This window comes from Marmota marmota, unplaced genomic scaffold (assembly GCF_001458135.2).
Source record: "Marmota marmota marmota unplaced genomic scaffold, marMar, whole genome shotgun sequence".
Classification (NCBI taxonomy): Eukaryota; Metazoa; Chordata; class Mammalia; order Rodentia; family Sciuridae; genus Marmota; species Marmota marmota.
In genome coordinates this window covers 2,504,502-2,526,856 of record NW_025999862.1, presented here as the reverse complement: position 1 = coordinate 2,526,856, position 22,355 = coordinate 2,504,502, and the positions used below count along the sequence as shown (strand labels likewise).

The 22,355-nt window shown below is 53.5% G+C and overlaps 2 protein-coding genes across 2 annotated transcripts in view; both read left to right on the top strand.

The window, feature by feature from the left end:
• LOC107154753 (A disintegrin and metalloproteinase with thrombospondin motifs 14) overlaps positions 1-11,070 on the top strand; it is a 73,230-nt gene extending 62,160 nt beyond the window's left edge. Inside the window, exons 14-18 of the mRNA XM_048809431.1 lie at positions 242-325; positions 4,756-4,919; positions 6,928-7,096; positions 7,562-7,694; positions 9,146-11,070. Coding sequence (XP_048665388.1) covers positions 242-325; positions 4,756-4,919; positions 6,928-7,096; positions 7,562-7,694; positions 9,146-9,617 — 1,022 coding nt within the window. The 3' untranslated portion in view covers positions 9,618-11,070. The remainder of the gene's footprint in view (positions 1-241; positions 326-4,755; positions 4,920-6,927; positions 7,097-7,561; positions 7,695-9,145) is intronic.
• LOC125618315 (A disintegrin and metalloproteinase with thrombospondin motifs 14-like) lies at positions 10,448-16,769 on the top strand. Its single transcript, XM_048808855.1, has 4 exons — positions 10,448-10,464; positions 11,416-11,675; positions 12,701-12,805; positions 14,888-16,769. The coding sequence occupies exons 1-4, from the start codon at positions 10,448-10,450 to the stop codon at positions 15,361-15,363; spliced, it is 858 nt and encodes a 285-aa protein (XP_048664812.1). The 3' UTR covers positions 15,364-16,769.
• The last annotated feature ends 5,586 nt before the right edge of the window (positions 16,770-22,355 follow it).

Genomic DNA, 22,355 nt, shown 5'->3' with positions numbered 1-22,355 from the left:
TAATAGCCACACCTTGCCCACGTGTTTATAGGGTGCCTGAAACTGTGACATGCCATTGGACCCCCTGGGGGGGCAGGTCCCATCCCTGCTTTGCCGAGGAGGACACAAGTTCAGAGAGGTTCTGGGGTTAAGTAAGATGTTCCTGATTAAGTGAGAGGCTCTGCAGGTAAATAAGGTGGGGTGACAGGCAATGGGCCACCTACTCAGGGAGATTTCTGCTTTTCTGGAACCTTCTGTGCAGGAGCAGCTGTCAGACTGGTGCAGATCCCGGCAGGTGCCAGGCACATCCAGATCGAGGCGCTGGAGAAGGCCCCCCACCGCATTGGTGAGTGCTGGGTACTGGGAGAGGTGGCAGGCCCCAGGCCCTGCCCGCAGGTCCAGGAATTCTGGGAGAACAGAGGACAGGTGGACGTCCACAGACTTGAATGATGGACAGAGAATCCCTTTTATTTTATTTCTAAACATATGCTGAGTGGGTGACTTGTCCCATGGTTCAAATTTCAGAAGGTCTACAAGGAAACCTAGTTAAGAGTCCCCCTTGCACCCCTGTCACACAGGGATTGTTTTTCCCTCAGGGGAAACCACTGTTACAACTTCTTGTCCATGTGGATGGCTTTTAAAGGAAAACCATTTTCACAGAGTGTATCCGTCAGCTTTTGCTGCATAACAGACAGCCCTCAAAACAGTAGCTCCAAACAATAGTCATTTCTGAGCTCACAGTTCTATGAGTCAGTCTCAGGGCTGGGCTCAGCTGGGTGGTTCTGCTGCTGCTTAGATGGACCTTTGCAAATCCTGTCAGCTGGTAGGTCAGTTGGGGACTAGTTGGTCTAGGACGTGTGAGGTTGGTGCTGGTTCTCAGCTGGGGTCATAAGGGTGACAGGGCCATATGTGACAACAGCTAACTGGGATTATTCACAGCGTGTCTGTCATGTGGTCCTCAGCAGTAGCAAGAGAAGGCAAACCTCAAGGTGCAAGTACTTATTAAGTCCCTAATTTTCCAATGTCCCTTTGGTCCAAGTCACACAGCCAAGCTCAGGATCAAAGGGAAGAAAATCAGATTGTGCCTGGGAGAAATGGTCAAGTCACAGTACTGGGGGGCCTTGCCTGTAGGAATAGGGGGAACTTGTAGCATTTCTGCCTTCCACCCTGGGGACCCTTAAGTTACTCCTGTTATAAAGATACTTAAACACAGTCACTATGTGAGGTGTCTACCCTCCACGCTTGTCACGGTCACAGGGCTATGAAGCCAGGACAGATTAAAAATTAGAACCCTGAAAGAAATCAAAAGATTCAAATTAGTTAAAATAATTCAAACTAAGAATATTAACATAATGTAAGAGATATTTTTGTTGATTTATTTTGTTTTAGTTTTGATGAAACCAAATTGGCAGTCAGAAAAATAAGTGCATGCAGGCCTTGGGGTGGGGGCGTGTAGCTCAGTAGTAAAGTATGTGCTTAGCGTGTGCAAGGCCCTGGGTTCCATCCCCAACGACACATGAACCAAAAGTAAAATAATAAATAAGCGTATCCACATCCATGTAAAATAGATTTGTGGTGGCCAGGGCCCGCGGGGAGGAAATGGGTAATAACTAATGGGTATTGAGTTTCTTTTGGGGGGTGATGAAAATGTTCTGGAATTGCAATGGCTGTGACTAAAGGATCTGACCAGCACAACTGGAGAGGAGGAAAAGTTTATTTGAGGGCTCTCGGTTTCAGAGTTCTTAGTCTGAAGCCTGGCTCCGCCAGCTCTTTGGGGTTCAAGGGGAGGCTGACCATCATGGTAGAAGAGTGTGGCAGAGGGAAGCAGCTCACATCATGATCAGAGAGCAGAGAGAGACTCCACTTGCCAGATACAAGTATATACCCCAAAGCCACGCCCCAGTTCCCATCTCCTGCAGCCACTCCCTGCCACTGCAGGGATTGACTGATGAGGTTAAAGCTGTAACCCAGTCATTTCTCCTCCAAACCTTCTTGTTGTCTCACGTGTGAGCGCTCGGGGGTCACCACACCTAAACCCTGACACACAGTGATGTGGTGAATGTTCTAAAGCATCACTGAATTGCACACTTCCCAGGGTGGACTGTGCCACTGTGAACTCTACCTGAGATGCAGACGTGGTGCTCCACGGTTTGAGCAGGGCCTGGGGGCCACCAGCAGCAGGTAGCAGGTGGGCTATCCTCTGAACACACGCCTGCGTTCAGAGCCCTCACAGAGGGCCCAAGCACTGCAATGTCACCTTGGTTTGTCACAGAGGCTCCTCTGTCCTATTATGCCCCCAGGTCGCACTGCTTGGCACCTTCTCCATCATAAACACTAACACGAAACGTGACATTTCTTGGTGAGCACAAATATCATGAAAATGCCAACAACCAGATTTTTAGATTATTGTTAATATAATGCTATAAAAATTTTAAGAAGCTTCCTGGAGAACTCGTATCCCCTGGAGAAGATGTCTGCCTTACCTGCTCTGGGAGGCCCCAGGAAGGATGCAGTTCACACAGGCCGTAGGCACGAATGGACGCTCAGGCCCTCTGTGTGCTCTAGTTAGCCTGGGGGGTGGGGACAGGGCCAATCTGGGTCTGTGCTGTAGCATGAGCCTGGGGACACTTCAGAGATCTTCAGGATGTGGGGATGGTGTTGGGTCGGGGGCAGGGGGGAGGCACATTTTCCCCAGACGCCTCTCCTGCCTCCCTGCAGATGAGACTGCATTAGCAGTCAGCCCCTCTACCCTCCAGAAGTCTAGGTCCTTGATCCCCACAGGTGGGGAACAGTCCATGTGGCTGAGCTGTTCTCATGGGACCAGGCGAAGGTGAGAACATTCTGGGATCCTGGAGGGAGAGGGAGCAGGGCAACCTTAGGGCTGAGATCTATTTGTGTCATGCATTTATGTGTGTAGGTCCATGGTGGCCCTCGGTAGGTACACAATTGAGAGTAGATGCATGTGTGCGTGTGTGTGTGTGTTTGTGTGTGTGTGTGCGTGTGTGTGCACATTGCCTGCAGGGTCTGTGCTCTCTGCAGAAGCCCAGGACTTCTGGTAGCAGCCACTGCAGTAAAGGCCAGGGCTCTGTCCAAACTTGAACCCTCTTTCTTCCATTATCTTATGTGAGCCTCATGACAATCTATGAAGGAAACTGTGACCCCATTTTTGCAGTTGAGGAAATAGGCTCAGAAAAGTTAGGTAGTGGCCTGTGGTGACAAGAGGCTCAGGGCACAGCTGAGTCTGGGTGTAGAGTCACGCTGGCCCAACCTCACCCCTGGAATGAGGGACATACAGCCAAGTGTTTGTGACGGTGGCCATGAGCTGCAGAAACCTGGCCCAAGGTGCTGCCTAGCACTAGGGTAGGCAGTCTGAGGGTGGAGGGACTGGGCAGCTATGGAAGAGGCCCTGGAGGGAAGGAGGTGAGGGGCAGCTCCCAGGAAAGGGAGACTCTGCTCCCCTCCCCCTTCCCTATGGTTGCTGCCTCCCCTCCAGCCAGGGCAGACCCCCGCCCGCAGGGAGCCTCAGACCCCCTGTCTTTATTGTAGTAGCCTGGCCCTTAGGATGTCAGCAAGGGGTCACTCAAGAGCTAACAGAATGACCGGCTCGTGGTTAGCTCTTAGGTTGCAACTATTCACTTTTTTTTGTGTGTGTTATTGGGATTGAACCCAGGGGTGCTTAACTCTGATCCACACCCTAGCCCTATTTTGTATTTTATTTAGAGACAGGGTCTCACTGAGTTGCTTGCTGAGGCTGGCTTTGAACTCACGATCCTCCTGCCTCAGCCTCGGGAGCCACTGGGGCATGTGCCACCGTGCCTGGCTTGATTACCCTCATTTTAATCTAGATGGTGGGGCTCTGAAGGGCCTCCCTCCGGACACCCCAGGGTGCCAATCCTTTGCTTCCCCTCTCACTCTTTGGCTAAGGGGCTGGGGTCCCATGTTTCCACCCTTCCTCTACCTTGGTTGCTTCTAGGGTGGCCAAGGGAACACCCACGGCCTTGGCCGGGCCTCTGCTTGGGCACGACTCCGCCCACCTGCCACTCAGCCTCTTTAGTAACAAGTTGTCAGTTCCTCACTGACTGGGACATATAGGGATAGAAATTCATGAATATTCTCAAACCTCCTGCTCCCTGTGGCCCTGTGCTGGGCGGGAGCTGGCGCTGTGCCGTCAGTCTGCTGGGAAGGGCGAGGCGTCTGTGATAACCAATAGCCTGTGAAGCCCCCAGTGCCTGGGCACATCCCTCCTCTGCCAGGGCTCCTGCGCATGTGAACTCCTTCCCTGCCCAGCAGCCCCACAGGGGGTAGGGTATGCTAGTATCCGCCTGGCATAGCAGCCCTGTGGACTGGGGACGATCACCTGTCCCATCTTACAGGTGGAGAGACGGAGGCAGCATTCGGGCGTGCAGCATAACTTCCCCCTGGTCAGTCTGACTCCAGAACCTGGGCTCAGCCTCTGCTCTGCTACAGAAGCTTCAGAGAGGGCAGCGTCCCTGAGCCGGGCTATCTGAGGAGGGGGTTATGCTGGGCCTTAGTGGTGGGTAGAGGTGAGTCAGGATGCAGGGAAGGCAGCGAAGGGGAGCCGTGGTGCAGCAGGGTCCAGAGGCAGGGACAGCGCGTGCAGGGGGACACTGGGTTGACCTGTGTACAGAGGGCTCAGGTGGGAGGCGGGGCAGCTGGACAGGAGCCCTGAGGGCCCCATGGGAAGGCCTTGACTGGCATATGCACTGGCCCCCGTAGCAGGGGATAGAAATCTGTGTGACCCTCTCCCCCGGCCAGTGGTGAAGAACCAGGTCACGGGCAGCTTCATCCTCAACCCCAAGGGCAAGGAGGCCACAGGTCGGACCTTCACCGCGCTGGGCCTGGAGTGGGAGCACACGGTGGAGGACGCCAAAGACAGCCTCAAGACCAGTGGGCCTCTGCCCGAAGCCATCGCTGTCCTGGTGAGCCCCGCTCCCTGAGGTGGCCCCTGCCCACTCCTTGTACCCCCTCACCGTCTCCACTCCACCAGTCCAGAGGAAAGCGCCCACTCCTGTGTCTGCAGGAGGCCATGGCACCCTCTGGAGACAGGTCGTCATTTGTGCTTAAAAGCTGTCAGGGTGAGTGGGGCCCAGTGGGGTATCCCTGTAATCCCGGCTTCTCAGGAGGCTGAGGCAGGAGGATCCTAAGTTAAAGGCCAGCCTCCACCTCTAACTCTCAAAATAAAAGATAAATAGAGCTGAGGGTGTAGTGGAGTGGGAGAGCACGTACGTGAACACACTCACACACAAGCTGGCAGGATGACAAGTGAGGAGGGAAAAGGAAATGGTTGTCCCCTCAATGTCACACCCCAGGAGGTCACACGCAGGAAGTCTGTTTTTTCTAGCAATATTGGAAAGGGTTCTGGTCAGAGGCGTGTGGTGAGGCCAGGGCTGGCTCCCAGGTCACCTGGCTTCATTGAGAGTCAGCGTGCGTCATGGCATGGTCAGTTCGTGAGTCCTGACATCGCTTTCTCAGGACTTGAAGGCAGCTGACCAGGGGGTGCTATCTGGCAGTGTTGGCCTCCTAAAAAGGGGACATGGGGGCTGGGATTTGTGGCTCAGTGGTAGAGCGCTCACCTAACATGCATGAGGCACTGGGTTCCATCCTCAGGGCCACATAAATGTAAAATAAAGATATTGTGTCCACCTAAAAAAAAAAACTAAAAAATAAATATTAAAAAAAAGGGGGACATGGCCATTGTCCTGGATGGGGCCCATCTCTGCCCACACATCCTTCCTAGACCTGGGCCAGGGCTTGTGGACCAGGCATTGTTAGGCCAGCAGATTGGCCCATAAGACCTGTGACCACGTGCCCTTGGGTTTTGGGGAGAAACCTTGGGTGGCGGGGAGACCCTGGGTAGGCTTCTTCCTGTGCGGCCCCTTCCTGTCAGGGAAGCCTGGAGGGCAGGCTCGGCCGGTGTCAGTGTCGGCATGGTGATTCCACCCAACACAGTACTTTTCTATTCAATTTGTTTTTATGGACCAGCCATTGATCTATGGCCAGCTGGTTTTCAAGGGCACAAAGGCCGTTCAAGGAGAAAAAAAAATAGTCTCTTCAATAAATGGTGGTGAGACCACTGGACATTCACATGCTGAAGAACAGAGTTGTACCTCCACCTCACCCCTCGGGCAGCTATTAGCTCAAAATAGATCCAAATAGATCAAAGACTGAAATGTGAGGCCGAAACCAGACAGCTCTTAGAAGAAAGCAGAGGGGTAAATCTCCATGACCTTGGGTCCTCCTCGATGTCAAAAGCATAAACCACAAAAGAAGACCTAGATGAATTAGACTTCATCAAAATTAAACACTTATAGCTTATAGCTGGGCGCAGTGGTGCATGCCTGTAATCCCTGTGGCTAGGGAGGCTGAGACAGGAGGACTGAGAGTTCAAAGCCAGCCTCAGCAATGGCGAGGCCCTAAGCAACTCGGCGAGACCCTGTCTCTAAATAAAATACAAAATAGGACTGGGAATGTGGCTCAGTGGTCGAGTGCCTTGAGTTCAATCCCCAGTACCTACCCCCTCCAAAAAATTAAACACTATGTGCATCAAAGAGTCCTGTCAAGAAAGGAAAAGACCGGCCATGAAATGGGAGAAAGCATTTGCAATCCATTATTTGATAAGGATTTGGCATCGGCTGGCCATCTTCTGGGGTCAGTCAGGGAGCAGGTCCTGCCCTCTAGAACCCAGGGAAGGAAAAGCACGCAGAGCCTAGCATGGGCTGCTCTAGGGCCAAGACACACTGTAGGTGCTTAATTTGGGGGCAGAAGTTTGTCACTTGGCTGCTGGTGTGAATCCTGCCCGCCTGCCAGTCCCAGAGCCGACCCCTCCCAATCCTGACCCTGTCCTTCTCTTTGGCCCCTTCACCCCCTCTATCAGCCCTGCCTCTCTCTCTGGTTCTGTGCCACCTCCTCCTTCTCGTCTCCCTTTAGGTACTGCCCCCCACTGAGGGTGGCCCCCATGGCAGCCTGGCCTACAAGTATGTCATCCACGAGGACCTGCTGCCACTCATCGGGAGCAACAATGTGCTTCTAGAGGAGACGGACACCTATGAGTGGGCGCTCAAGAGCTGGGCACCCTGCACCAAGGCCTGCGGAGGAGGTACCAACCCCCTGACCCTCCAGCTCCTTGTGGGAGCAGCCCGGCCTCGGTGGGGAGGAGTGGGGAGGCAGAGCGTGGGGGTGATGTTTCCAGTGGACATTGACCGTCCCTCCTCATGCCTCAGTTTCTCCTTAAAGATCTCCAGTGTATGGAAACATTCTGGGTAGGGCTTTGGGGCGGGGACCATGGGCTGCTGGAACAGTCTTCAGGCCGGGGACCCTGCCTGCAAGAGCTTCTCCTCAGCGGGACAGGTGGCATCCAAAGCCACTTCCCCAGCAGCCCTTCTTGGGAGTGTGGGAGACCCATCAAGGAGGGTATTCTGCAGAAAGCTGCTCAGGCCGGAGGGGCTGTGGGGCCCAGAGGGAGGTAGGAGGAGTCTCCAGCATCTCCAGAAGGTTCCCTCCTGAGGACTTGGACAGGCCAGTGGGAGCCTGGAGCAGACTCACAGCAGCCTGCCCTCCACAGGCATCCAGTTCACCAAATATGGATGCCGGCGAAGACGCGATCACCACATGGTGCAGAGACACCTGTGTGACCACAGGAAGCGACCCAAGCCCATCCGCAGGCGCTGCAACCAGCACCCGTGCTCTCAGCCTGTGTGAGTGCTCAGGGACTCTGGGAGCCTGGCCTTGCACTGCCTCCTGGGGACAGCCTATGGCCAGGTCTCCCAGGGAGAGAACAGCCTGTGCAGCAGGTTCTGCCCCTCTGTGCCTGGCCATGCACTCTGGGCTTTCAGAATCACTGACTTCCCCTCAGTGACAAGTTTTCAGTGCCTCCAGACCCCTGGCTCTGGTTACGTTGGTGTCCACCATCTCCTCAGTCTGGTCATCAGGAGTCTAGGGACCTGGCCTGCCAGCCCCAACATGGCCTAGCCTGATTAAGATTCCCTAGCCTGAGGGCACAGGCTCTTCTGAGCACAAGGTCACGTCCTTGGGGCTATTCGGAGGGACCTTCAGGGAGAGGTTAGTGCAGTGGTTTTTGGAGGACTCAGGCTCAGACCTCGGATCAAGCCTCAGGACCTCCTCAGCTCCACCTGGCGTCCCTTGTGCCTCCACACAGGGCCAAGGGCAGCTGCCCATAGGGAGGTACAGAGGGCCTTGTCCATCGTTCTCCTCTCTGCCCCCCGGGGCGACTGGGGCAGGGCAGGAGTGCTGGCCGAGGCTCCACACTAGAGCCACTCCTGTACCTTGGGCTGGACATGCCATCCGGGGCCAGGGCAGGAGCTGGGTGGCTGGCACTAGAGTGTGCTTCCACTTGTCCCTTTACACTGTCACTCAGACCACTGTCCCACAAATGTGGTGCTCACAGGGCCTGCACGCTGGGTGAACCGGCCTGGGGTCCTGGGTGGGCTGTCCCCTACCCCCAAATCTTGAGTTCTTTTTTTTTTTTTTAAAGAAAGGGGTTGAGTTTGAATATGTGCTTCAAAGAGCTCTAGTTGACTAAAAGAAACCTCAGGAAACTCAGGGGCGAAGGTGTCGGGGCTGCCCCTCCCACACCCCCACCCAGCGGTCTCCTCCGATGATGGCCATGGCCACTTGAGATGCTGGTGGAAGTTGCTTTGCTGCTCAGAGATGTGCAGACCACCCGTGGAGTTGCGGGTGCTGTCCCCCTGAGGGTGGTGATGACCGTACTACACACTTGCTCTTGTGTGGAAGTATGTCTTTGGTCTGTTTTGAGCACGACTCTGTCTCAGGACCCAGAACGGTGCCTCGAATATTTATGGGATGTTGAAATATCCTGATGTAAAGATGGGGTGCCACTGAGGCTTAGTGGCCTTAACAGCTGACCCCAGGACATGCGGGATGCAGAATTTAAACATACCTCTTTCTGGTTTTGCCAATGAGGAGACAGAGCGGTGGAGAATAGTGGCCTCCCTGAGGTCACCCAGCCAGGCAGCTGCAGAGCAGGTGGAGGGTCATCTTGGCCCCAAGCGTTCTGAAGCTCAAACCCACCCTGCACCCCTTCCGTGTGGCCTTCTTGGGGTGGAGGTGACACCTGGAGGGAAGCATTCTCTTGGTCCCCTTCCCTCCGCCTCTTGCCCCCTCTCAGGTGGGTGACCGACGAGTGGAGTGCCTGCAGCCGGAGCTGTGGGAAGCTGGGGGTGCAGACCCGGGAGGTGCACTGCTTGCTGCCCCTCTCCAATGGCACTCGCAAAGCCCTGCCAGCCAAGGTGTGCCCTGGTGACCGTCCTGAGGCCCGGAGGCCCTGCCTTCGCGTGCCCTGCCCAGCCCAGTGGCGGACAGGAGCCTGGTCCCAGGTGAGTTGGCCTCAGGAGGCTGGCTGTGGTTGGGAAGGGAGGAGCCTGAGTGGAGAGGCTCAAGGGCCTTCCTGGGGCTCCCAGGAGGCAGAGAGCTTCCGTCCACACCTCTCCTCGCATCTAATGCTGTTTTTCTCAAAACAAAATGGAACGGCTCCCGAACACAGGCACGCGGCTCTGTGTGGGGCGTGTCCCTTTCCTTTAAGGCTCACACAGCATCAGGAGGCCCGGGTCCGTGTCCCCAAGTCCCAGATGAGCAGATGAATGCACATTCTTACATGCTGAGCGCCAACTGCATGCTGGCATTGTACAGGAATGCCGGGAACAGAGCACCAGGCAAGATCCTCGCCCTCCTGGAGCTCACCGTCCAGATGGGGGACAGAGTAGACAAAGGTCGAGAGTACAGATCCAGGTGGAGCTGTGCAGGGTGACAGGGAATGTGACCCAAGACAAGGACAGAGGGTGGTCAGGGAGGGCCTACGTGAAAGAGTATTAACCGGGTCTTCTTAAAGAGTCTAATCCCACCAGGCGTGGTGGTGCACACCTGTAATCCCAGAGGCTCAGGAGGCTGAGGCAGGAGGATGACGAGTTCAGAGGCAGCCTCAGTAACTTAGCAAAACCCTAAGCAATTCAGCAAGACCCTGTCTCTAAGTAAAATATAAAAAGGGCTGAGAATATAGCACAGTGGTTAAGCCCCCTAGTTTCAATCCCCAGTACCTAAAGAAAAAGAGAGTCCAGCCCCCCTACCCAGGGCTCAGGTGCAGCTCAGTGGAAGAGTACTTGCCCAGCATGTAAGGGCCTCTGAGTGCCAGCCCCAGTACCAATACAAATAAAAAAGCAAAAGTAAATAAAAGACAAAAATCCCTACTTGTGTAGATTTTATATTTATCTCCATAACATATAGCTTCATTCATTTTGATATAAAATAAAGATTGCTAGTCCTCCAAGGCCTCAGAGAGAAAATGGATGGTGAGCCTGGTAAACACTCAGGTCTGGAGGCTGCTCTTGGTCATTATTCATCCTGGGGGGAGGAGCCATGGTCGTCCCGTGGTTGTCTGTGGCCTGGGGACCCTTGTGTCTCACCCAGTCGTCACATGCTCCAGGATGAGAAGTAAGCTCTGCAAGCTCTCCCGTGTCCTGCTCTAGGAGGATGTGGTCAGTGCCTAAAATGTGACCTGATTGGGCAGCCTTGTTCCCTGGGGGCCTGCCTCTCCACCCCAGAATCCTACCCCCCCACCCCGTGACCCATTTATCAGAGTAGGAAGTATGTCTGACCCGGAGGTGGTGTGTGTGACAGCCCGAGCCCCTGATACCTGTTACCTCTGCTCCTGGCACTCATGCCTGTCCCTGACAGGGAAGGAGACATTGGGCAGACCTCTACAAGTGGGGTAAACTGAGTCACAATATCATGGCATGTCAGAGCTAGAAGGGGCCAGAGAGATCCTGTCCTTTAGGTCTCTTGATTGACAGAGTTGGGAACTGAACTAATGAGGCTGCTAGTTAAGGCTCCTATGTGTCCTTAACAAGGTGCCATCGAGTAAATCATCCTGCCTAGGTCACTCCATGGGGTGGGCTGCAGGGGAGCTTGCTAGGGGGATACACAAAATATTTAAGAACCCAGGCACAGGGCTGGGGCTGGGGCTCAGGGGTGGAGCGCTTTCCTGGCCCGTGTGAGGCACTGGGTTCGATCCTCAGCACCACATAAAAATAAATAAATAAAATAAAGGTATTGTGTCCATCTACAACTAAACATATTAAAAAACGAAGAAGGAGGAGGAGGAGGAGGAGGAGGAGGAGGAGGAGGAGGAGGAGGATGACGACGACGACGACCAGGAGGAGCATAGACCAGGCTCAATTAACACAGGTGGTAGTAGCTGGAAGGGGGTCCCAGAAGTCCCCTCCCGAGCTGAGAATTTACCATGGAGATTGTGGGAGGGTCTTTGGAGTCCCAAGCTCGGCTCAGTTGGTCTTCATCACTGATTAAGGACAATCTGACAATGGTGTGGTGGCCAGGTGAGGCTCCTTAGAAGCAGTCCTTGCAAGTCCCTTTGGTCAGGTGAAGGCGTGGCACCCTCCTTTGTACCTTCCTGTCCTTGGGCTTTAGCTGGATTCTGAGCTCACTGGTCCACCCTCTATCTCTCCTTCCACCTGTCCTGCCTGGCGCTGTCCTGGCCCCTGCCCTTTCCTGGCAGTGCTCGGCCACCTGCGGAGAGGGCATCCAGCAGCGGCAGGTGGTGTGCAGGACCAACACCAACAGCCTTGGCCAGTGTGAGGGGGACAAGCCAGACACTGTCCAGGTCTGCAGCCTGCCAGCCTGTGGAGGTGAGCCGGGGATGGGGAGGCCTGGCCCAGCAAGGCCTTGACCTTGCACCCAGACCTGCCTTGGATTGTGGCCCTTAGGAATCCCAGATATAGGCTAAGCATCCCTAATCCAAAAAATATGAAATCCAAAGTGCTCTAAAATCCAAAACTTTTTGAGTGCTGGCATGATGCCACAGGAGAAAAGTCCATATCTGACCTCATGGGGCAAGCCGTGGTCAAAACTCAGATGCACAGCCTGGCGCGGTGGTATACACCTATAACCCTAGCCACTGAGGAGGCTGAGGCAGGAGGATCAAAAATTCAGGGCCAGCCTCAGCAACTTAGTGAGGCTATAAGCAATTTAGCAAGATCCAGCCTCAAAATAAATAAATAAATAAATATTTTTAAAGGGGGTTAAGGATGTGGCTCCATGGTTAGGTGCCCATGGGTTCAATCCCTGGACCAAACAAACAAAAAACAACCAAGTTCAGGGCTGGGGTTGTGGCTCAGCGGTAGAGCGCTCACCTAGCATGTGCGAGGCCCTGGGTTCAATCCTCAGCACCACATAAAAATAAATAAACAAAATAAAGATAAAAACCAACCAAACAAACAAAACAACCACGTCTGAGGCCAGCCTGGGAAACTCGGTGAGACCCTGTCTCAAATAAAAGTTAAAAGGTCTGGGGAGCTGTGGATGTAGCTCAGTGATGGAGTACCCCTGAGCTCAATCCTCAGTGCTGCAAAAATAAACAAACATACAAATAAAAAATTCCTATGTAGAACATAGCATCCTCAAGGGGAATGTGATACACAAACTTTCATTCCCCAAATTATCTGAAAAATATTGTGTAAAGTTACCCTCTCACCATGTGTACAAGGAACAAGTGAACCTCGTGTTTAGACTTGTGTCTTCACCAATGTATTTCATTATGTGCATGAAAATATTGCGAAATCTGAAATCATCTACACTGTGAACTATTTCTGGTCTCTAGCATTTTGGATAGGGGGTGCTCACCTGTACTAGAGCTGCTTCTCCTTGCTCCCAGGAAACCTCCAGAACTCCACAGTGAAGGCCAAGGAGCCTGTGACTCCAGAGGGGCAGTGGGTACCACAGTCAGGGCCGTCGCCTCCCACGAACAGGATAGCATCAGGTAGGTGACTGAATGGACTCCTCCCTCACTCCCCAAACCTTTCAGGGGGCCCAGGCATCCAAGCATGGGCCAAGTAGCAAAGCAGACCCAGCCTGACATCTGTCTGTGTGGCCTCAGCTTCTTGAGCCTCCAAGTCTGCAGCTGGGAAGTGGGATGGTCCTGTACTGGTCCATAACCTCTTATCTGGGGTTCCAAAATGCTTAGGAAAAGCTGGGCACACGCCTGCAATCCCAGGGGCTCGGGAGGCTGAGGCAGGAGGATCATGAATTCAAAGCCAGCCCCAGCAACTTAGTGAGGCCCTAAGCAATTCAGTGAGACCCTGTCTCTAGATAAAGTACAAAAAAGCACTGGGGATCCCCAGTACAACACACACACAAAGAAACTTAGAAAAGTTTTTATCCTGAGTTTTGTGCAAACTCCTTTTGTTGCAAAATCAGACCAGACCTAATGAGGTGACTTAGTCTTTTGCTATTGAAACTTTGCTATATTTGGTTACAAGGGGATATCTATCAGTCTATTGAGGATGTTCTATAATATGAATACACAGAGGACTAATTTTCTGACTACCCCCCCCCCTTGCCCAAGTCCCAATTCCGAATCATCTGGATCCAAGATTTTTGGATGAGCAACTATAGGTCACCCCTTTGTAGGGCTCTTGAAAAAATTAAATGAAGGAACGCCCCCCACCCAGCTGTTGGCCAACAGAGTAGGAATAGCAGTTTCTTTCTGCTTCATGTCCAGGAGCCTGTCAGTTCATCCTCCCATCTCTCCATTCGTTCCTCCATGAAGAAAGATTTGCTGAGCACCTACTATACGGCAGGATTTATGTTTTTTGCTCCCTTCTTAGGTTTTCTCTCTTTTTCTCTCTCAAGATCCAGGGTCTGACAAAGTGAGTGGCAGAAACATCAGACCTCAGCTCCTAGTAAGAGGATCAGATAGCTGTGTGACCTTGGGAAATCCCTGAACTTCTCTGTTTCTCTGCTCCTATGCTCAGGCTCAAGCTGGGCAATTTCCTGGGGTTCCTTCCTCTTCCCAAAAGCAAAGAGGAAGGTCCTGGAACTTGGGCGCCATCTAGAGGCTACTGGGTTTCCGTTTTCTGTGATCTGTTCCCGTAGCCTACCCACCACCCATGGTGTTCTCTGGCGGAAATTAGTAGCCCTCTCTGCTCTTGTCTTCCTATTCCACCTAGAGACACCTACCTGGATTAATCACAGAAACATTCGAGATGCATTTAAAGCAAAGCAAATTAGGACAGGGAGCGCTCCTCGGTGCCAGGTGTTTATTATAATGCAGTGTTGTCATTCACTGGGACGTGGCAGCTCGATCCCCATTTTACAGGTGGAGAAACCAGGCTTGGGGAATTTAAGGGATTTTCCCCAAGGTTTCACCGCTGTTAAGTGGCAGAGCCTGGATTTGAGCCTTGATTTGCCTCACTCCAGAGTCAGTGGTAGAGAGCTTAATGACCCAGCTGTCCCGGATGTGGCCGAATGTCCATCTGCTTGTTCCAGGTGTGAGCTCCCTGGACATTAGCCTGGCAGCGCCTGGAGGGGTCGGAGTCCTCTGGGTTGACTGGGAGTCGGGGGTGGGGAGTCCCACTTCCATCCAGAACGGGGCTCTCACGCTCTGCTGCAGGTTGGAAGCGCCTCTGTGCCCAGGTTTTCTGGGAAGAGCGCAGGCACGGCTGTCTGTGAGGCTCCCCTCGATTCCGCTGGACGGCCTGCGATGAATTGCGCTGAGCACGACTCTCGGGTCCCCCATCAGAGTCCCTGGAGGGTTCTGTTAAAGCACTGCAGGGGCTCAGAGTTCCTGGTGGGCCTGATGGTTTACCTGGGCACCCAGCGCCAGGGGAGGCCCATGCTGTGTGCAGGGGGTGCACATTGAGACCACCATTTCAGCCCACAAAGGAGGGCTCTGTCCTGTCTGGGGACCAGTGGTGGCCCCTCTAGGAAAAGCCCTGTAGTGAGTCTGGCAGGGTAGGGGCTGGAGGGCAGGCAGGTGTGGGTGAGCGGGAGGTGGGGCCCTGTGGCAGGGTCGCCTGCTGACGGGCACGCCCTGGCCTTGGTCCTTGTGCTGTGTATGCAGTGGAGCCCTGTGCGGGGGACAGGTCCATCTTCTGCCACCTGGAAGTGCTCGGTCGCTACTGCACCATCCCTGGCTACCACCGCCTGTGCTGCGAATCCTGCACCAAGAAGGCCTCGGGCCCCGCCACTAGCCCGGACCCCAGCCCAGCCTCGCCTCCTCCGTTCTCCCCTCCTGGGACCTCCTTACCAGAACCCAAGGCCACTCCGGAGGCTGTGGAGCCCGCCAGGGGGCCAGGAGAGTTGGACGACCATCAGCAAGGCCGACCCACCCAGCTCCCGGGACCATGGGACAGGGGCTCCTCAGCCTCCCAGACTCTGAGCCCTAGAGCATTTGGGGGCACCTCCCCTACCACTCCTCAGGGACCACCTTGGGGCTGGACCCAGCCACCTGTGCCAGCCTCTGAGGGCCCAGGACAGTCCAGGGAGGAACCAAGGCATCCAGGCACTGGCCTTCCTGCCACCTCCCCGGGGACATGAGCCATGCCACACCCCTCCGGCCAGTCATGTTTACACTCTGTGTGCTGCCCCAGTGTTCCCAGCTCAGAGGACACACCCTGAGGGACAGGGGCAAGCGCAGGCTTCCTTTTTTAAGTTATTTGCCTTTTGGTTCTTGTTTGGGGCCGTGAGGCTCTTTCCCCCACGTTGGGGGGTGGGATACCTCAGCCAGCTGGGCCCAGACGGGACCTCTCAGGGCCTCCTGCGGTTGCTCCCACCAGGACTGAGGGTTGGTAACGGTCCCTCCCCACAGCCCTGGGCCCAGGCAGGACTGAAGCCCATGCTGGGAGCTGTAGGGCTTCTGCTTTCCTAGGGCTGCTGGGGCCCCCGTGCAGGCCCCAGAAAGGCAGAGTGGGGCCGAGGGAAGTTGGGGGGCTCCTCCGAGGGCAGGCTGAGGAAGGGGCCAGGGTGAGCCTGGTGGGGAGGCTCCCTGCTGCAGGGTGGCAGGCGACAAGTGCATTGGTCTCAGGTCTAGCTCCCCTCGCAGCTCCCCTGGCTGAGGCCAGGCAGAGGCCACTCACCTCTGCCAGCTGGAGAGCAGCACTTGTGGCCACACTGTGTCCCTGCGGATGTCACTTCTACTATTTATGGTGACTCCAGGTTACAAATTGGCCTTGCAATTGCATACCCAGATGTCCAGAGAAGAGGGCTCAGGGCACCCTGACCCCACGTCCTCATCAGGAGTCTCCAAACTGGTGCTTGATCCCTGGCGAGACCAGGAATGGCGACTTCAGTCCTCACTCCAGGGTCTGGAGGGCCTGGCTTGGGACATGGAGGAGACGGGATTTCCTAGGCCGTGTCCCTCCGTCAGAGCCCACTCCTCTGGAGTCAGGGGTCTCTCCCACCTGACTGGAGCTCGGCCAGAGGCCTGGTGCTCCAAGGGGCTCCCAGGCGGAGAGAGTCCACCCAGCCAGGCTCTGGGGGTGACAAGACCAGGATGCCAGCTCTGTCCCATGCTGGGGTGGGGGACACATCGACCCCTGGTGCTATAGGGCCTCAGTCAGGTCAGCAGCCTCCTGGCCACCTCCAAGGGGCAGGTACCAGTCCTCGGCCCCTTGGCTCTCAGGTTTTCAGGCTGTTCCTGGGGGTCCTCACTCCAAGGTGCTGGAGGGTCTCTCTCAGACCCTTCAAGGGGAAGAGGTGCTTGTGGGTTCATGCCTTCCCCGGCTGGTGGGAGGGGAGCACTGGGCCCTGACCTGGGACCTCCTGGAGAACAGAAGCCCTGGGGGGTCCCCTCCATAGACTGCTGGGCACACGCCGAACATTCCTGTGAGAGCCAGCTGGGCCTGGGTTGGGGAGTGTGAGCCCCTGGCCTGGGAGGTCAGGTCTTCACAGTGTCGTGTATTTATTAACATTGCTCTTGGTGATTTGTTTTAACCTCCCCAAAAGTGCTGGTGTGTGTGTGTGTGTGTGTGTGTGTGCTTTTTTCCTCTGTTTTGGAGGAAGGAGACAGTGAAGCCAGCTCTCAGGCTGGGCTGTGGCAAGATCTGGGGGTGGAGACAGGGAGGGGACCTGATGGAGCTGCGCAGCCCTGGGCAAAGCACCACTCAGAGGGTGGTGATGCCTGGGAGGTGGTTTGGGGCTCCACAGTGAGATAAGTATTTAAATGGCCAGAGCTTTCCAAACCTGCATGAGGCGGCTTCCTTGAAAGGTGATGCACACTCTTTCCTTGGGAGGGGTCCCGGCAGGAGTGGATTCTAGGTGAGCCCGCTATGCAATTTAAAAGTGCCCTTCCCACCTCACCCCGCCCTGCCCGTGTCAGACATCACTAATCAGTCACCACACTGTTTCGCTGCACATACACAGTTCCCTTCTTAACACTTCACTCTAACTCTTGATCCAAAGAGTAGAGAGACCCTTGTTCCCAGAGCACATGCCCCTTCTCTTCCCACCTCCAAGTACTGAACGTGTTTGTGGACAACCCAGACCTCATGGCCAAGTGCCATCCTTCAGCAGACAGCCCCTCCTTGAGAGCTACCTGTTTGCAAATGGTGGCCACATGGGCCTCAGAGAACGCATGTGGTGACCCAGTCACACCCCAAGGGGACTGACGTTGGAAGGTGCTGGCATAGGACCCTGAGACTGCCTCAGGATGGCTGAGGCAGGAAATTCTGTGGGCCTGCTAAGATGGAGAACATGGGCCCTGGATGGAAGTGTCCCTTGGCCCAGTACAATTTCTGCCATAAGAGGTCATATGGGCGGATGGGGGCCTTCTAAGTGCCCCCGTAGCCCAGCTCTAACAGTAGTGCTGGTCCATTGCCTGGGCAGGGACAACACATGAAAACCCTATGCTGATGTGTCTCCCATCTTGTGCCCAAGGCAGACATTGCCAATCCATCACTGCGCTCTTCCCTCCTGAGCCAGATTCCCCTAAGAATCCTTTTTTCCCATAGTCCTCTGGGCAGTGACCACTGATCATTGCTACTGTAGGGACAGGAGCAGGGGTGGTGGGTCAGAAATTTATATTTTAGAGCACTGGGAACCCTCACTAATCAGCATCTCTAGCAGAAGCTTAACATCTAGAAGCAGAGCTGCAACATGGGCAAGGAGGAAGAAGGTTCTAGAAGCCATCCTGAGGAACTGCCCTGGAGCTCCAGACCCACGGAGCCCAGTATGGGGAGGAGACATTGCCTGGGAACTTCAGGACTCTAGCATTTGGAGGGCCCGGGGCCCCTCTGTCCATCCGAAAGAGAAGAATGAAAGCATTTATTTGCCTTGTCTCTCTGTGGAAGAACCAAGATAGAGCAACAGCAAATGCAGGCTATTATGGTGTCATGGGTGCCTCCTGGGGTGGGATGGATCATTGGGTTTTCCTAAATAGGGATTACGGATCCAATCACCTTGGGGATAGGGGAGCTTGCCCCAGAGCCCCTGACCTCAGCCTGTGGGGTCCTCTCCCTTCTCCAATCTCTCTTTGGCCCCCCCTCCTGTAGCTCCAAGGTGTTGGGTAGGCAGCCTGGGCCTTGGGACCCTGATGGCAGGTTACCTACACCCTGCCTGAGGGCAGGGGATGTGGCTCATCAGCTGAGCATGGACCTAGCATGCACAAGGACCTGTGTGTCCACCCCCAGCACTGAGAAAAACAAAACAAAACAAACAAAAAACCCTCACTCTACCTTAATAATGAACAAAACCTGATAACCTACAAAGTTCTCTTTGAGTCCCTCAGAACTGAGGTTATAAAGCAAGCAAGTAAACTTAATTCCAAAGGGTGACAAGGACACGGGCAGCGTTGCCCTGCCTTAAGAGGTCTGCACGCTATTATGGTGTTTCTTACCTGCCTTAAGAGCAGGTAAGAAGATCCACCTGAAATGTTGATAGAGGTTTAATAGTGAATGTGTCCTTTAGAGACATTGGCAGCCCCTGCCACGAGAGGAGTCTGTGCCCAACCGTGGCTCTCCTCTGCAGGCCTAAGAAAAATGTAAGTCAGGACAGGAGGCCCGGGACAGCCCTGGCCTTCTTGAGACCCTGACCAAGTTTCAGAGGGAAAGTTTAAAAAGCAATATCCATTTCCAGGAGCACCACGAACAGCAGACACGGGTATACCCAAATCTCTGCAGCATCACAGAGAACGCTGCACTGAAGAGGGTGATTGTCGACATTACAGTAGACCGTGTTCACAAGTCAGCAGCCCTGCTGTTGTTAGGATGCAACGCTTCCCCAGGTGATCGAGGTGCAGAATGGGCCTCCCTTACCCGGGCCTCCACTAAGGCTGTCTTCGTCCAGCAGGCTTCTTTGGGACTTTGGCCTGTGACTTCATTTGGGTCTCCCTAACAAGCCCTGTGGGCTCTTGGTGGGAGAGGATGGGAAGGGCTGGAGCTCAGCGAGGACTCGCCTTCCCATTCCTCCAGTGGGAGAAGACGGGCAGCTGAGCCTTGTCCTGTTCCTGAGGAGCAGCCTGGTCTCCACGGGGCAGTTTGGCCTCTGGACTCTTTCTTTTTGTAAACCACTGGGTTTGGTGGCAGGGGAAGCAGGGACAGCACAGAGTCTGTATCACCTGACCTGGAACTCTGTGGGCTCTTCTTAGAAGCCCCTATTCCCTACCTGGCTTCAGGTGCCTGAGGCTTGGGCAAAGGTGGGGACACCCAGGGTGGAGGGATGAGGAAGAGAAAGGACAGGTAAGAACGTAGCTGGTCAGTGCCTGGGGACCCAGCTGTCACTAACTTGATATCTCCTGGGCCTGTACCCCACTTTCTTCTCTCTTTTAAAAAATTATGAAAAAATTACATATTTGTGGCTGAACGTGGTGGTGTACACCCATAATCCCAGCAGCTCTGGAGGATGAGGCAGGAGGATTGTAAGTTCAAAACCAGCCTCAGCAACTGAGCAAGGCCCTAAGCAACTTAGAGAACCCCTGTCTCAAAACAAAACAAAAAAAATTTTAAAGGACTGGAGATGTGGTTCAGTGGTTAAGCACCCCCGGGTTCAATCTCTGGTACCAAAACAACAACAAAAGCCCAGGAAAAAAAAATTATGTTTATTATTGACAAAATTTAAAACTTGATGATAAAAAAATCAATTTTTTTTAATCTAGCAAAAACCACATTAACAATTTGATCACCCTTCTAGATACGTGTGCTTAGGTGTATGTTCATACACACACACACACACACACACACACCAACCAGCTATTAAGGCCATCAGCAACTTGTCTCCTCCCCCCACCACTGCACAGCAATATAAGGACACATTTCCACCCTGAAACAAGTCGAGCTGCATCTGCAATTCTAATGACCACACAGTACCTTACCCTATGGCTAAGTGATCATTTATTTAACCCAATCCCCTAGCACTGTCAATTTAGGTTATGTCACAATTTTGGTATCATAAACAGTGGGGTAGGGAAAACTTTTATCACACCTAAAGAGAGTTCACCGGGTGCAGAATGCACCAAAACTGCATCTCAAAATTACTCCATATGTGTTTCCAAACTGCCTCCTACAAATTGTTGTTCAGGTTGTAGTCTCTCCAATGGTGCAATAACCCCAAACATGGAAAAGTTTTATTTTTATCTTCTCTCAAAACACTTACAGAAGAAGACCTGGGCATCCGAACAGATGCTATTTCCAGAACCTTGTGAATTTGCCATCTGCATGGCAAGAATTGGCATTCATGACCATGTCCCCAGGAGCTGGGACATTCCAGGGCTTTCTGAATCCTCAGCATCAGCTGAGCTCCCCCATGTGTTGGGCAGGATGCAGGAGGTGGAGCACGGTCTGGGAAGGAGGCCGTGGCTGCCTCCAAACCTGCAAGACGGGGGACAACCACCTCTGGCCTGATCTCCAACCGTGAAGGCTCCATGGAGGTGGCTGTGACAGCCTTTGTAAACGTTCCCTTACCCCGGTATAACAAGTTGTCAGGAAGGTGGCATGGTACTAGTAACGTGGCTTTTGTTCTAGATTAATTCCAGCACTGGGGAACACATGCTGATGTTATATTCAGCAGAGACTTGTGCCAGGCACTATGTTATGCCCTTGACCTAATGTTTCACTAGATTCTTACCATAACCCTCAAAGTTGGTATTCTTATTGTCCCCATTTCCCAGATGAAGAAACTGAGGCTCAGAGAGATTGGGTCACTTATCTAAAGTCACACAGCCAGAAGAGTGTAGAGCTAATCTCCATATTGTCAGCTAGGGAGAGACCACACAGCTGACAAAATACACACCTGGAACTCTGTATGGAGGACAGCCCCTGCTACCTAGGAAGTGACAGTGTTTGCAAAAAGAACAAGACCTGAGGCTCCCAGGACAGAAGACAGTGCCAAATCTAATGTTCTGGCTGGAAACCGCTCCAAGAAAAGAGGGAGTGGCCGAGCCTGGCTCTGGAGCCATGGAGTCTGCCCTCCCTCCCCTCGGCCAAGGAACCACAGCACTGGCCACTAGACAAAAGCTGAGCCGTCACCAGACACTTTTTGCAATGGCTGAATTGTTCCCCTGCTCATTTCCTATGACTTACAACGCAATAAAACACAGTTCACAGATCACCCTGCTGTGAGTGCGGGCAAAACCCTTCCCCTGGCTGGGGCCCAGCTGCTTCTATAAAACAGTGATTGAATGGAGGCTCCCTGGGCCACGGGGCCAGCAGGGACAAGGTGGGAAGCACTTGAGCTGCCTCGGTGGGGCCTGGAGGCCAGGGTGCATGAGGGCAGCGCGTCAGGGAACGGGTGCAGGGAGCTGGGCACACCGGGGCCTGCTGGGAAGGGCAGGTCTGCCAGCAAGGCTCTCCAACACCAGTGACCTTGTAAATGAGGATGGGGACTGTGGTGTCCACCTCGGCTGAGGCCTTGAGGAGCAAGGACCTGGTGTTTCTGGGGCTTCATTGGAAGACCCAGCTACTGATTTTCTTCTTTTTTTTAAATTTTATTAACTTTTTAATTTGTTTTGATTAGTTATCCATGACAGTAGAATGCATTTATGCACTTTGATGAATCATACGTAGATGGGATATGATTTCTCATTTTCTGAGGGTACATGTTGCAGAATCATATTGGTCATGTAGTCACATGTGTACATACAGTAATAATGTCTGTGTCATTCTACTGTCTTTCCTATCCCCACATCCCCTCCCCTTCCCTCCCATCACGTCCCTCTACCTAATCTAAGTGCTTCCACCTTATTGTGAATCAGCATCTGCATATTAAAGAGAACATTCGGCCTTTGGTTTTGTGGGATTGGCTTATTTCGCTTAGCATGATATTCTCCAACTCCAACCATTTACTGGCAAATGCCATAATTTCACTCTTCTTTAAAGCTGAGTATATGTACTACATTTTCTTTATCCATTCACCTATTGAGGGACACCAAGGTTGGTTCCATAGTCTAGCTATTGTGAATTGAGCTGCTATAAACATTGATGTGGCTGTGTCACTGTAGTATGCTGATTTTAAGTCCTTTGGGTATAAACCGAGGAGTGGGATAGCTGGGTCAAATGGTGATTTCATTCCCAGTTTTCTGAGGAATTTCCATACTGCTT